General features: G+C 38.1%; 1 protein-coding gene across 1 annotated transcript in view; it reads right to left on the bottom strand.

Annotated features, from left to right (window-relative positions):
- Window positions 1-974: 974 nt before the first annotated feature.
- Window positions 975-16,520, bottom strand: part of Bmp5 (bone morphogenetic protein 5) — a 121,928-nt gene continuing 106,382 nt past the window's right edge. The window contains exons 5-7 of the mRNA XM_005073721.4: window positions 8,284-8,360; window positions 6,138-6,248; window positions 975-1,204 (exon numbers count right to left, since the gene is read on the bottom strand). Coding sequence (XP_005073778.1) covers window positions 1,055-1,204; window positions 6,138-6,248; window positions 8,284-8,360 — 338 coding nt within the window. The 3' untranslated portion in view covers window positions 975-1,054. The remainder of the gene's footprint in view (window positions 1,205-6,137; window positions 6,249-8,283; window positions 8,361-16,520) is intronic.

The following is a 16,520-nucleotide window of genomic DNA, read 5'->3' as shown; positions in this document are numbered from 1 at the left end:
TTCAACTCTTTGAAAATGGCAATTCCATCAAAGCCATTCTGAGATTATTTTTCCCTTCAGTTTAATTTCAATGGCTTCACCCTAAATAAAATTCCTTGCATCACATCAACCAGCAAAGTCTACTACAAAGGCAAGTAAATATGAACGATGCTGTTGGCATCCTCATTTCCAACACATTTTATGCATGAAGTGACTCTTGTCTCTAGGGAGGAAAATGGAATATATGCAAATATTTCTTGACTTTGGACTAAGTTTTAAACAAGGGGAGTAAAACACTGTGGCAGGAGTGTTCAAGACGATGGTCAGATATGATTCATTTGAGGTAAGGTTGTAATGTGCTTTTGAGTGTCCATTTGGAAACTTGTGGACATGGATTCAAGCCTGTGCCAAGAGAATTATTGAAGCTTTGACCTTGAAAAAATTGCAAGCCAGAAGCCAGAAGCAGCATGCTCCTAGGGTTACACCAATTACATTAAAGGGAACAGCTAAAACAATCATACGGCACTTCAGCTCCTGTGTTCTGTCTACTGTTTATTTATTCAAAGCCAATTCAACATTTTACTTTAGCCAATGAAGCATAAATGCTAAAAGAAAATTTTCATTTAGCCAAGCAATGTTTTTTTAATTTGTGTTTCTAGTTTTTAAAACTTTATTTCTGAATATTCTATTTTAGTTTTCATTGGTGCAATATAACCAAATGTACTCATTTTCCTTTAAAAACTTTCAACTATTGAAGGAGTTCTACTTAATATCAGAAATATTATTGGGGAAAATGTTGACATAGAATTAAACTGGATTCAGTACACCCCATCAAAAATTAGCATAGGAATCTATTATATAATAGAGGAACATTTAAAATGGATTTTACTGATAAGGCATCCAAAAGAGAATACATATTATTAAATAAATAAAATGTATATATACATAATATTAAACACAGAGAGATGAAATGACCCGGGATGCTTTTAAGAAAGTCCCCATTTATCTGCTTTTTATTGCAGTCATAAACATGATAGATACAGATCAGTCTTGTTATTACCACAATTCCTTAGCACTAGTGGCAGCCACAGGAACGTACAACCATATTTCTGTATTTCTTCAAAATGACATTGGAGCTGTCATCAAAGTACAGAACGGAGATGGCATTAAGTTTAGTTGGAGCACAACAAGGCTTAGGAACGTGGTCAGGAAACATCAGGTGTACCTGGCAAAGAAGGAAAATACAAAGGAAAACGTGGCTTTTGGATAAATGAGGCAAACATTTTATTTACAACTTTAAGAATATGATGCTTATATCAATGACTCTCTGATGCATATATTCACCATCTGATCCTTTATATGCAATAGATGACTGGAGGTGGAGCTGGTCAACAGGATGTATTCTCAATCAATAATCACTAAGAATCAAACAGTTCTAAGTGATTATTGGTGGGCTTGAAATGCAGTCCACCAGATAAGGCAAGCTCTATATGGAATCTTCAGGGGAATTTTTCTGAGGAAGGAAGACATAACACTTAGCACTACCCTGCTTTGACTAGCCAGATATCTTCTGTGTCCACTACAAAAATAACAGAGGCTGTGGGCTTAAGTCCGTACAGACACACTTGGACTACAGAAAGTTTTAAGTCTGTAGGATAGTGTAATATGATAGGTAAACAATGCATTACAAACATTGTGCCAACTCTTATGCCTACATGATAAAGATAAGCTAAAAACCACTATGAAATAAAATCTATGCTTGTTTTGCCTTCACTCAGGACTCTTTTTCTCCTACTGAATTGCCTTGTCAAGCCATGATATGAAGGTTTTCTTGTTAGGTCATGTTTGGTGGATATCCCTAGGAGGCCTTTTTTTTTTAAGGGAAACAGAAGAGAGGAGTTTATCTGGTATGGAGAGGGGAGGTGGAGGAAGGGACTAGGAGGATAGGAGGGAAGGGAAACTGTGGCCAGGATGTAATGTATGAGCGAAGAATAAAAGTTTTTTTTTCTTTTATCATTTTTTATTTTAATTTTAAATAGCTTGTTTTACATGTCAATCCCAGTTCCCTCTCCCTCCCCTCCTCCCGCACTCCCCTTCCCCCCCAGCCTCCCACCCTATTGCCAAATCCTTCCACATAGGGGATATCTAGAGTCTGTCAATTCACTCTGGGTAGGGTCCAGGCACTCCCCTAAGAGTCCAGGCTGAGAGAGCATCCTGAGGGGAAGACGAGGAAGAAAGAGTAGGTCATGGGGGAACAGGAAGTTGAGTGGGTGGGGATAGATTAGGGGGAAGAGGGAATCATAGGTTAGAACCAGAGTGACCTCGAGTGATCTAAAGGGATAACACCAATTGGCAAGCTAAGCAATAGTGGAGAGACCACCTCTAATGCCCATTCCTGATAATGAACTTGATGTCTAAAAGTTTTTTTTTAATCTAGTACTTGTTTTAGAGAAATGATTTCAACTCTCCTTCATAGAATTTTTTTACCAGACTAACTGGAGTTTCACATTATTTTCCTTTCCCTATACCATCCTTAGAAAAGCACCAAAAAGCAAGCTGAGGCTTTAGTAAGGGACTCGGATAGTTTGCAAATTGAATATCCATTACCTTAAAAGACTGTTGCTGTATGGAAAAGTGAAGTGCTTAAATAAAAGTTTGGTGCTCATTTTGATCAGACTGGCAGTTTGCCTGTAAGTTATAATAATTGGGCTTGAAGCCAGATTATGGTTCCCACCTACTCTGGCCCTTCCCCCAAAGGAGTTTATGGGAAGTCCTACTGATGAGCCTTAAGGGACCTACAAAAAAGCAAACATAGCCTCTTAGAGTCTTGGCTTCATGGTATTCTGGCTGAAATGATAGACGAGCCCTGCACATGAGCAAAAACACTGGACAAACGAGTGGTTCCACATGAACTTGAAATTTCCTAAGACCTCACAAAACTAAACGTTGGAGAGCTTTTATGGGTTTCCAATGCAGTTTTTATCCCTCAACAGCTTTATCTCCCATGACCCTCACAGGCATGACTGGCAACCCCCAGGTTTCAATGGCCTTGACAGCCTCAATACACAGCTGCTCCAAACAAAATGGATTATTCTTGAATGATTCTTTGGATGTATTCGTCACAAAAGTGCTCTTCTTTAACAAAAAGCATGCCTTGTCTTCTCACTCCACGTCCTTCACAGAACAAGTGCAAGAACATTCACACTGCCACAAACACTAAGTCACACTTGCCCTGTGATCTTGAGATTTGCAATAATGTGCCTTCAATACCAGGGTAATAAGCAACACAGATGAAGGTCTTCCAAATTCACATCAGGATTCCTTTTTGTTTTCTCTTGATATTGCTTCTACACTGTAGCCATAAGAACTAAAATACTTATTTACATAAGAAAAAACAAAGAAAATTGAACTTTTTGACAGGATTTTTTTCCCAATCAGTATTCCTGCTTAGCATGAGGGAACTTTGATCCATTGAATACATATCTAAGAAAGCAAATTTTGCTTCCTTAGTCAGGCGTCATTATTTTACAAATGAAAACAAAACAGATCAAGAATTTTGAGAAATCAAGTAGCATTATTTTATAAGCTGTCTTAGTTAGGGTTTCTGTCGCTGCGATGATGCATCCTGACCAAGAGCAACTTAAAGAGAAACAGGTTGATTTCATCTTACAATTTGTAGTCCATCATCCAAGGAAGTCAGGGCAGGAGTCTGGAGACAAGAGCTGATGCAGAGGGCATGAAGAAATGATGCTTATTGTCTTGTCCCTCATGGCTTGCTCAGACTGCTATTTAGTAGCATCCAAGACCATCATCCCAAAGGAGACCCATCCACAATGACCTGAGCCCTGCCACATCAATCATTGATCAAGAAAATGTACTCCAGGCTTGACCACAGACCAATCTGGAGGTGGCAGTGTCAGGGCATATCTTCTCATTGAGGTTCCCTCTTCCAAAATGACCCTAGCTTGTGTCAAGGTGACGAAAACTATTCAGCCCATAAACTAACAGTAGCTGTTTTCTCTGTCACATGTACATAGTGATCATGACTGTTCCTTCAAAAGAAGAAAAATCAACATACTTCTCAATCTACCAGAAGTCTGAGTACAATATCCTTGCAGAGCTTTTCTGCTCCCCATTGCTCAAGAATACTAACACATTAAGTATTTACGAGGTGAGGCATAGCTAACTTTAATCTCCCCAGGGATTTACTTTATGCCTCACATACTGTCATTAAAGTAGGCTATCTCATAAAAAGGACATTTGTATTTTTAGAGACAGGCTCTCTCTCTGTCCTGCAACTCACTGTGTAGACCAGGCTGGCTTCTAACTCAGAGATCCAGCTGCCTCTGCCTCCTAAGTGTTCAAATTAAAAATATGTGCCACCACTGCCAGCTGAAAAGAACAGACACTTCAGGCAAGCCAGGAGAGTCTACAGTATCTTTTAAGTCAAGAGTGATACCAGGTAAGCATCTAGATACTCAAACACTTGATATGTCTGTTTATATTTATATTTTATATTAAATCATATTATATTTATCTCTCCTTATTTAGAAAATAGCTACTCTGTCTATCAGCTTTTGAGTTTAAATGGATTAAGGAACAAGGGAAACTTAAAAGGTCAAATACAAAATTTATGAGTTTGGAGCAGAGGTTACCAAATAAGCCTCCCTCACATGATAGGGTCATTCTGCTATCAGCAAAACAACTCCACTTTTATCAGTGCTCTGTGATTCTACAACTGTGTTCTCTACTTTTCCTCCTAGATATATAATCATGGTTTCATACTATGGCATAATCTAGTGTACCTCCTACAAGACTGCTATCTTCCAGAGACTACCCTCTGACACATCAGTATTTCAAGAGAGATTGGGTTGTGTTCATTACATGGAGCACAATCACAGATGCCTGAGTCAAAGTTTCACTATCATAAGCACAGGAATATGCTGAAGCTACTAGAAATTTAATCATTGCTACATATCTGGAAGTATGGAAGAAGAAAAGAGTAAGATAATATTCTCTTTAAAATGACAGAAAAGAACCCACAGCTAAACACTGAACTGAACTCCTGGAACACAGTGTCAAAGATGGAGGAGTGATGAGCAATGGGGTCAAGACCATGCTGGTGAAACCCACAAAGACAGCTGACCGGACAGGGGGGAGCTCTTGAACCCCAGACTGATGGCTGAGAGGCCAACAGGGGACTGATCCAGACTCCAAGAATGTAGTGTCAGGGAGGAGGCTTCAGAAATCGCTGGGGCCTTGGGTAGTAGATCGGTGTTTACCATGACATATGAATGAACTTTGGGAGCCCATTCCAAATAGAGGGATGCTCTCTCTCAGCCTGGACACATGGGGAAAGGCCTAGGTCCTGCCCTGGATGAAATGACGGACCCCTCCAAGGAGGCCCTCACCCTTCCTGGGGAATATATGGGCATTGGGTGGGGTACTGGTGGAGGGACAAGAGAGAAGAGGTGGGAGAGGGAGCTGGGATTGACATGTGAAGCACTCATGTTTCTAATTTAAACAAAGGAAGTGGGGATAGAGTGGGAGGCTGGAGAGGTGAGGGGGGTATGGGAGGGGGGAGGGAGAGGGAACTGGGATTGACATGTGAAGCAAGCTATTTAAAATTAAAGTAATAAAAAAGTTAAAAAATAAACAAAAACATATATTGAGGGAAAAATGACAGAAAAGAAAGAGCGACTGGGGAGAAGGAAAACTCGATAGAAATTATTCTGCTACTTACACATTATATTCGATGACTGTAATACCAATGTATATTGAGAACTCTCTTGAAATAATTATGTTAAAAACTCTCAGATGCGGTTCAGTGCAGCTGTTATTCAATGTTTCATCAAAGATGACTAGTGAATTACTAGTTTAAAACCCATCTGGTTAATTGCTGTATAGTGATGAAATCTATGCAGAGTAGCAACTTCATTTAATTACTTCAGTTTTCCAGCTGAATTTGTCCCAGTTCTGAAACCAGGGTTATTGATTTAAACCAATCTGAATTTCTTACTATGCCCACAATTGTTACCCCTGGCTACAAGTTACAAAGGAATTTTAGAACTTGAGGTTGATAATTAAATTTTCTTCAAAGCAACTCTATACTGTGTTTGTATTATAACCCATTTCTACCCCATAAGCATAGAACTTACCAGAGTCTGGACTATAGCATGGTTGGTGGCATTCATGTGGGCATTAAGTGGAAATGAACATTCTCCATCACAATAAAATGCAGCATACCCTTCCGGTGCTATGATCCAATCCTAAAATGTACAAAGTCACGAAAACTAATATCAGATAAGTGACAGCAAAAACAGATAATTCTTAAGGAGTACATAAAGATACCCCCTGAATAAGTTTCCTCTCTTAGCTGAACAACTACTCTAAAAGTCCAGCTTCTCCTACGTCCTTGAATTTTAAATTGAAATTTGCAACAATAGTATGAATATTTTCACAAGAACTGATCATTTCCAATTTCTCCCAAGAGGTTACTATGTACAATGTAGTATACATTAATCATTCTGCATTTGAGAATAGAACTATAATCACAAAATAGCATTTGAAACATTGTTTAAACTGGAAATGATTAACTCTAGGATATTCAAGTGAACCAGAAAAGGTGGCGAGTGGATGAGGTCCTAGGTGAATCTGTGTTTTTGGAGCACAGCCATGTCAAGGACCCCAGTGGCTCAGACACATGGAAGTGGCAAGGCCTTCCCTGGGTCAGGCTCAGAGGAATGGCAACACCTTCGCCTGGTCGAAAGCATAAATGTTGACAACATGTGCAGAAAATATCAGCCACAGCTTCCTCCTAGTCAACTGCAGCTCCAGAGATGTTCTATCAACATTAGCCCTCCTCCACCTTCTTCATCTGTGTACAATAAGCTCTGAGTTTCCTGGCTGCTTCTGGTACCTCTCCATCAGAGCACATGACCCATCTGATCCCAGTTTTTCTGTCTGTCATTTCTTCATTCCGAGGCACCCTAGTCGGGTCAATACTAAAGGCCAAGACAAGTGGTATCCAATGTGGATACTCGACTGAAGGAAACTCACATCCATCAAGCAGGGGAAACCACAATGACAAGCGCAAGAGTGAAAAGAGAAGGGGAGAGCATTTCTGTAAATCGGTGCAAACCATGTGATTAGCAGGCTACAGAGAGAGTTATATTTGTGTTTTGAGGGAGTTTGGAGGAACCACAGAAATAAGGTAAAAACATTACAACTGTGTTCAGGAGACATGCCCAGGTACTCATACTGAGAAAGGAACGATGAGGGTGCAGTCTCCCAAACTGTGGTGGAATTGCACTTGCGGTATGGATGGCAGTAATCTTTAAGGGGAGGTAAACTTTGTTTAGGGCAAGAGATTTCAGATGATGGTTTTAACTACTTTCCTGTGTTTGGTTCCCTGATCCACAGAATCAAAACCAAATGTCAGAGGAATGAGCATGAGAGCTGATGTTGGAAAATAACCCATCAGTTATATTTCTGATATATCTAGTGATTATGCCCATGCAGGTAAGTCCAGTACAAGGAGAAGCCCACTGGATCTATGTATCCATCCAGTTTCATCACTTCCTTCTGTATCTGTTTACATTAGTGATTCCCTCAATTTTGGAGGGCACTCCTCTAACTACCTGAAATCCCAATGGGCTCCATTCAGCTATTCAGAATGGGTTATGACTTTACTCAACTGTGTTTCTCCTTTACCATCCCCCTAGGTAATTCCTCTTAAGGAGACCTGGAAAGACACCCTGCTGTGGAATGGTATCCATGTTAAATACAAAAAAAGTAGAACTCATAGAATTTGAGGCCTCCACAGAATACAAGAGCTCTCATCACCCACCCACAGTGAGAAACTGTAGTGCACATAGTGCATCTATTAATTAATTTATTCTTGTATACACATGCATTTTTATTATATATGCAGAGTATGGTACTGCATGCCTATAATCCCAGTACATAGGACGCTGAGGCAGAAGGAGTATTCAAAGGCATCTTGGGCTGCATAATGAGACTCTAACTCATACAAAACAAGACACAGTATATTTAAAAGAGAGTTTTTATCCATTCTTAAATATTAACTTTAAGATTGTTATATTTCCCTAGGTGGTTGTTAAACCCAACTCATTATGTTCCAATAAGGAAATAATAGTAAGGAAATGAAAATGATGTGTGTGAACCACATGCTGAATAGTCTTCAAAATGATTATTATATTGGAACAATTACTAACAAAGACTGTGACTTGCTAAGGATTTGAGATAAAACAGAAAAGAAACACTTAAGTTCAACAGTCTTACCTGCCATCCCAGATCACGGAAACTCACGTAGAGCTCGTGCTTCTTGCAGGCTTGTTTTTGTTCACTGGTATTATAATCTGCAGATTAAAGAAAAACAAAAATATATGTTTTAAACAAATGACTGCCTATTAGGTATAAAGGTATGCAATTTCTGTTAAGAGATTATGGATAAGGTTTCTGGGGGAGACCGTATATGTTAAACATGGGTTTGACTCTTAACTGAGAATTTTGGTTGTGTCACTCAGCCAAGTTACTTTTTTAGATGTAGAATAGTACGTGCTTTATAAGAATTCCAAAAAGAATTCTATTGCCACCATATGTCAGGCATAGGCTGGTGCTGTCATTCACTGAGTACTATTTACTGTGTGATCGTTTGTTAATTCAGTCACATTAGTGGTACTTCATATAAACATGTGGTGCATATTCATACACTATTTTCTAAAGAGGTGCTTTCAGAGCAGATGCCAGTGTCTTTGAAGATTTTATTTAAATAAGTATCATCAGTGTAGGATACTCTATTTTGAGTTTCTGAGCATCACTTAAAAGCATGTGCTCTTTTAGGCATCTTCATTCCTGGCTAATGAAAATTTCCAGGCAAAAATCAATCTAACAAAAAACTCAGGAAACCCATTGCTTGTTCCTTTCATTTTCATGTCCAATCTGTCAGGAAATCATCCACACACAACTTTCAAATGGATTTCAAACCCACTTGCTCACTCTCTCCGTCATTGTTCCTGGACCAAAGCACCATCACTAGCCAGGATTACTGCAGTATCCTGCATGGAAGTCTCCACTTCTCCCCTTGTATGCCTACAATAAAGTGCTAAGTGGGTTTTTATTATGCATTAGCCAGAAAGAAGCCTGATATGGTTCTAATACGACCAAAAGTGAAATATCCACACAATGGTTAGAGGCTTGGTATGACCTCTCTCACTCATTTCCAGAAATTCTTCTCTTTCACCTCATCCTAGTCATAGCAACTACTTCATGTGGCATGCATGGTTGAATTTAGACCTCATTTAGGGTCCTTACACTTGTTGTACCCTTTTCCTGATATTTTCTTGCCTGGACATCATGGCTAACTGTTGTATCTTTTTTAAGCACCGCCTCTGAAGGAGTCTTCACTAACTCACACATTTAAATATTATAACACTAACCCCAATAGCCCTCATCTATCTTGGTTAGGTTGATTTAGTGTTTCACTTACACTTTGTGAAATTCCCTGTCATTGCTTATTCATTACATGCAATTATATTGCATCCCTTGAATAAATCCTCACCAAGGCAATCTGTTTAACTCTGGTTCATTGATGTATACCAAGTATGAGAAATAGCAACTGATACATAATATGCGTATCATGAACATTTGGAAAATTAATGAACTTATTTCCCAAGTTTTCCATGAGTAATTGAAGACAAATGCATTGTTTATTTTATATATTTGTAATGAATTAAAATTTTGTAATTTTTTTAAAGTTAAATATAAATGTAAAACTCTAATCTTGCATTTTAAATAAAGTATTGCAGAAATATAAAACTTTGCACAGCATTTTTATATTGTTTCTGAAATTTGCTCACAGCTTTTAAAATAACATTCTAAAAGGTTTTTATTATTGTAAAAGAGGAAAATTAAAGAGGAATATAATTTACTTCAAAGAAAGTTTGTGCTACTATTTCATCTTCTAACTTAATAATTTAACTACTAATGAAAGAGTCACACACCAGAATCCAAATGGTGACTTGGTTGTCTTTATGATTATTTCAAATCAATATTTGTTTGATATCAATTTAGAAAACAAAATAGTAATTAAAATTTAACAGAAGATTTTTCCTCTTATGCAATAATTGAATAAATATATGTTAATAGTGAAAATGAAGAAATTTTGTCTTAAGATTATGTACTCTTGCTTTCAAGGAAATTTCTACCTTAATCTGAATAATACCCCAAACAATTCTATTCAGGCAGTGAACAAGTGTGTTTGTAACAATTAACATTATATGAATACATACACACACAGAGAGACTATATAGATAGACAGACAGACAGACAGATACCATTATTGGAATTCCACGTTCATAAAAAATAAAGTGCATAAAAATAAAAGCCCAAATATCTCATTTAATTAATGTAGTTTCATAAACACGATGTGAGATATATATCACATGAACATAATAAGGAATTAAGTTTATAATGGATTCTTGTTCCAAGAGTCTGGTGTCATGGAGAGTTATATCCAAATGCTCATTCTGTCAGAAATAAAAATTATTGGATACTGAATGAAGTAAATATTTTACCCAAATCAGCAAAGTCTGCAGTTAGGTTCATGCTCAATGGTGGGCAAACTAAGCTACAGGAAAATGGTCAAGGAAATGATGTTTATGGCTTTAAAAATATCAATTCGAAGATCTTAGGAGATTAAATAAAATGGACATAATTCTACTGTTTATGGCCAGGTCTACAAATGAAGTAATGCACCCAACTCCATTCTGTCTGTAGTTGCTTGCCAGGAATCTTGATCTTCTCCTGGACCCTCTCCTTTCTCTTGTAATTCATCAGACTCCATACCCACCAGGTCAGGCCACCTGGCATGAAGACACATGTAACCTGTCTGTGTTCTTCTTCACAACTCCTCCCAACTCTGATCACCATGAAACAGTTTGTGCCATTCCCATCCTTAAGGCTCAGAGAGGCCCACATACCCTGTGTAACTGGCCAAGCTTGGCAAGTCTGCCTGATCCTACCCTGACTGTACACTACCCAATTATAAGACCTACACCTGAACTCACAAACAGAACCTGACCTACTCTGATGAGCCCAATCTACACCTTTCCTAACCTCCAGTTTCAGTTCAGGTGGCACCAACCCAGCCTTCTGGGTCCACATCAGATACACAGTCAACAATAGAAGATCACATGACCAGATCTCATATAAAAAAATAATACAAAGGATCAAGACACTGTGTATCCTTCCCTGAAATCCGCCAGTCCTACTAGAAATGTTCTCCAATGAGAATTACATAGATGAACCCAAGGATACAGATGATGAAAGAGAAATCACAAACTTTATCAAATAATTCAGTGAATTTTGGGAAGACACAAACAGCTCAGTAAAACTAAAGAGAATGAACTCAAAGTGAGTAATTATCTGAGGAATATGAAAGAAAATACAAACATAAGGCTGATTGAAATAACCGAATTCAATGAGGAGATGGAAACATTGATGAGAATTCCAGCTAAAATGAAGTTGTAATTAAAAACTAAATAACTCAACTAAAAAAAATCAAGAGATCTGTAAATAGAATGGATCAAGTAGAAGATAGAATATTAGGACTTGAAGACAAATAGAGGAACTAGAACAAGCAAGCAGAGATTATTACTATTTTAAAGCACAGGAAAAATCATGCTGGAAATGTGGGATACCATTAGGAGACAGAATCTTCAAATTATAGGTATAGGTGAGGGAGAAAAATCACAGGTCAATGACAAAGACTAGATCTTCGACAAGATCATAGAAGAAAGCTTCCATAAATTAAGGAAAAGCATAGAAATGTAAAAATCACACAGAACCCCAACTAGATAAGACCCACACACAGACCCCCAACTAGATAAGACCAGCAAACAGAACCCCAACAACTAAACAAGAACAGACCCTATGGCAAATAATAATTACATCATTAACATTAGAAAAAAGAAATATTCTTGAAAGTTGCAAAAGAAAAAGCCCAAGTGACACATAAAGAAAATTTAGAACTCAATAAAAAACAGCTAACTCCTCAATAGAAATATTGAAATCCAGAAGAACTTGAAGCAATGTATTCCAAGTTCTAAAAACCATTAACTGTCAACCAAGATTACTGTTCCCAGAAAAAAAAATATACCAGAGTTAAAGGAAAATGAAACGCTTTCCATGATCCAAATGGGCTAAGGTGATTCATGTCCACCCCACCAACTCTAAATAAAACACAGGAAGAAATACTTTGGACTAAAGAAAGGACTATAGAAACTCCTCTAATTACTGAAAAGTAATTAGACTAAAGTATGACTAAAAACAAAAAACAAGCAAAATGACAACAATAACACAAATCTCTCAATAATAATTTCAAAGATTAATGGCCCTAACTCTCTAATCAAAAGACAATGGTGTTTTGATAGATTAGGAAAAGACAATTTCATCCTTCTGTTGTCTTCAAGAAACTCAGTTCTAAGTATTTAGCCCTGGCGTACAAATAGACTTTGAGTGCTCATGCCACAATATGGGAGGCTCATTCAGCCAGGACTCTTCGGGGCGGACCTAGGCCCTGCCCTGGATGAAATGACAGTTACTGGAGATCCACCATGGAGTGCCTCACCCTCCTTGGGGATCGGACTGGAGATTGGGTGGGGGACTGGGGGACTTGGTGAGGAGAGGGGGAGGAGAGAAGGGAGAGGGAGGTGGGATTGACATGTGAAACAAGATTGTTTCTAACATCACCTAGGATGCTTAGCTGCCTCACTCAGACTTGAACAAGGAAAACAATAGACATGCTAACATGGAGCATGAAGTCTCTCACAAGCCTTCCACCCCTAAACAAAGTACTCCAGGTAATTGAGGAATGCTGAAGGTAGAAGTATATTCCCCTAGGGTTGAGGCCCCTAATTGTTCCCAAAACCATGTACATGAAACAACACTGAATGGACTCAGGATAATATATGTATATACATATATATATATTTGTGTGTGTGTGTGTATGTGTGTGTGTGTGTGTAATAACAACAAAAAAGAGGAGGCCAGGAATTTGAGAGGGCATGGGAAGGACATATGAGGGAGGAAGGGAAAAGAACTAAAGAAAAAGATACACTTATATTTTAATAAATTAAAAATGGAGTCATGATGTTCATAGGAGCATTATTTGTAATGGCCAGAACCTGGAAGCAACCTAGATGCCACTCAACTGAAGAGCGGGAAGAGAAAATGTGGTACATTTACACAATGGAATACTATTCAGTGGAATAAAAACAATGGAATCTTGAAATTTGCAGGCAAATGGATGGTACTAGAAGAAACCACCCTGAGTGACGTAATCTAGTCACAAAAAGACAAACATGGTATGTTCTCTCTCATATATGGATTTTAGACATGGATCAGGGGAGTGCCAGCATACAATCCCTCCACCAGAGAGTCTGGGAAACAGAACCTTCATCCAGCGACTGATGGAAGCAGAGGCTGACACCCACAGCTCAACACTGAACTGAACTCTTGGAATCCAGTAACTGAAAGGGAGAACTGATGAGCAAAGGAGTTAAGACTGGTCTGGTATAACCCACAGATACAGTTGACCTGAACAAGGGGGAGCTCTTGGACCCCAGACTGATGGCTGTGTGGAAAGCATGGGACTGACCCAGACCCCCTGAATGTGGGTGTCAGTGAGGAGGCCTAGGTAATCTGTGGGGCCTTGGGTAGTATTTATCCCTGGCATACAAATAGACTTTGAGTGCCCATCCCATAATGAGGGATGCTCTCAGCCCGGACTCTTGGGGGAGGGCCTAGGCCCTGCCCTGGATGAAATGACAGACTCTGGAGATCCACCATGGAGGGCCTCACCTTCCCTGGGGATCAGAGTGGAGACTGCATGGGGACTGGGGGGCCTGGTGGTGAGGGTGGAGGAGAAAGGGAGGGAGAGGGATCTGGGATTGACATGTGAAACAAGCTTGTTTCTAACTTAAATAATTTTTAAAAAGGAAGAGGAAAAAAATGGAGTCATGGTAGAAATTTCTGGTTACAGTCAGTACTAAAAAAATAAGCTACCTGACTTAAAACATATGTACATGTTATAATACTTCTCTGGTTTATCTTTTAATGGTAGTAGCAACAGGAAAATAATGTCTAACATTGAAAATATTAAGTATTTGTGCACATTTTCATGGCCAATTTCTATCAAAAATGTGAAAATAATTTAATTTGTTTAAAATATCATTCTGTCTTTGACTTAAAAATAATGAAAATGCAATAAAATAGGAGGTGGTTAAAAAGTGAGATAATAAGATCCTGAGATTACATAAGCTTTCAGTGTTATGAATGCTAACTACTGAAATGAAAAATGAAGACAGACTGGCCTGATGTAAAAGAAATTATAGTCTTCTAAGTCAAAACTCCAAAAGTATTAACAATGTTTTCATTTAAGAGTTATCATATACAGAAGAGTTATCATATACATATCATATCATATAGATGCCAGACATAGTTGAACTTAACATTTAAGTGTGAAAACAGTTTAAATTAACTGTATGATGAAAATTCTGTCTCTAAGTAAAAAAGATTTCTAGCTTTCTTTTTCTTAGCTTTCAAAAAGAAAAGGGGGAGTGAACAACTAGAGAATTAGGATAAAAATTTTTAATTTATTCACAGAAAATGATGAATGCGGCCTATGGAAACTCAAAATAGTCTATTCATTAAAGTGAACTTGGTATATTCTTGAGGGTAATTTTTGCTAAACTTGAAAAAAGAGACAGGCCACATTCAGTGAATTACCACTGGAATAAATACAACCCAACTCAGTGGAGTTGCTGCTATTTGTCTGCATAGAGACATCTGTGCTTTTCTGGGTATAAATTTGTGACACAAAATTTTAGCCAATAAATCAATAGCTACCTGGAATGTTCCCTTAGTTCTGTGTTGTCACATATCCCTGTAACTACAATTGTCATCTATACCTTAGAGGCTACTGACATAAAATTTTAGCTACAAACTTTAGACTCCAACTATCTGATAGCTAGACATCTCTAAACAAAAGCTTTCCAAATGTCTCCCACTCGCTATTTCTACCTCTAGTCTCTGCTTCCAAACTCACAAATTGAGGAAATAGGATCAACAGTCACCTTATGGTCATATCCAAACCACACAACTTGTAAGCGATGTAGTCAGTGTTAAATGAGAGACAATAGAAAACAAAATGTATCAATAAAGAAACAGGGCTAGCTCATGATATATTAGATGTGCAAGACTAATTGTTTGAGAAAGGTTTCTAAAACATTTCATGATTCACAGCATAATCAGTTTCTAATATTAATTTCTAAATTATTCCTAAATCATCTAGATCAGAAACATTTTCTTGTGTGTAGAAATGCAGGATTTTCAGTACAGTATTTATTTTAGAGACCTCATTAGGAAACAAGAGAAATGTTCATTTAAAATGATGTGATTAATGACACTGATTCCGGTATTATTGAAATACTGCAACATTTTTAAATAATCAGGTCATTTTGCTAGAAAGATGACTAAGTCGCTTCTAAAACACACAAAACATATCAATTTTGTAGCTTTACTGATAATACATTATAAAGCACTCTGGATAATTTAATTGATTCTATTTCCCTTTTTGGATTGATGTTTCAAGAGGCATAGGCTTCCATTGTATACGTTAGGCAAGAGGTAATGTTTATTTGATTTGAGAATAAGTGCAGAATGTTTGTGTTAGGATTAACTATGTGGGAGAACTACCCTGAGAAGCTATCAAGGCTCTAGGCAGGTCCACCGCATGACAAGACCCACTTCCAAGGGTCCTTAGGACTAAGCATGTGGTAAAATGTCTTCCAGAAGTTCTGGCTTGAGCTGAAACTTGGCAATTTTCCTGTTAGCTCTCAAAGACTCTTAATACTTTGATGTTTTAAGCACTTTATGTAACTCTTGAAACAACATCATGGTCTATGGATTCTTTGAAAACCTTATCAACCTAAAGCCATTGTATCTTCAGGAATGGCTGGTTTAAAACTTTACTAGTGCCTTTTCTTCCTTCCTCTACCACCCAAATTTTTTTAAAAAATATTGTACATGGTCAATGTGACACTGTCAATATCTTCTACAGGATTGCTGCTCAAACTTCTTGCTAAGGAACTGAAACAGGGGCAAACTCCACAAACAGTCTGGAAGCAATGGTTCTACACATATTCTCTTAAATGGGGAAGTTGGTGTTCCAGAAGCAGCAACATGTTAATTTATCTAGTAAGTAATTGGTGGCCTCCTACTTTGTGGTAGACACTCCTCTGGGCTCTCCCACAGGCTTATGTATGGGACAGAGCACTGAAAAAAGTCATAAGGGAGGATTCTTAGTTTTCTTCCTCCCCCTTTCCCCTTTCTCCCTCCATCCCTTCATTTCTTCTTTTGTCCTCCCTCTTTCCCTCACTCCTCCCCCTCCTTTTTTTATGTTTCTTTAGGGTCCCTAAATAGCTCAGGTTGGCTTGGAATTCTGGACTTCCCAGCCT

This window comes from Mesocricetus auratus, unplaced genomic scaffold (assembly GCF_017639785.1).
Source record: "Mesocricetus auratus isolate SY011 unplaced genomic scaffold, BCM_Maur_2.0 Super-Scaffold_100691, whole genome shotgun sequence".
NCBI lineage: Eukaryota > Metazoa > Chordata > Mammalia > Rodentia > Cricetidae > Mesocricetus > Mesocricetus auratus.
This window is presented reverse-complemented; position numbering and strand designations above follow the sequence as displayed.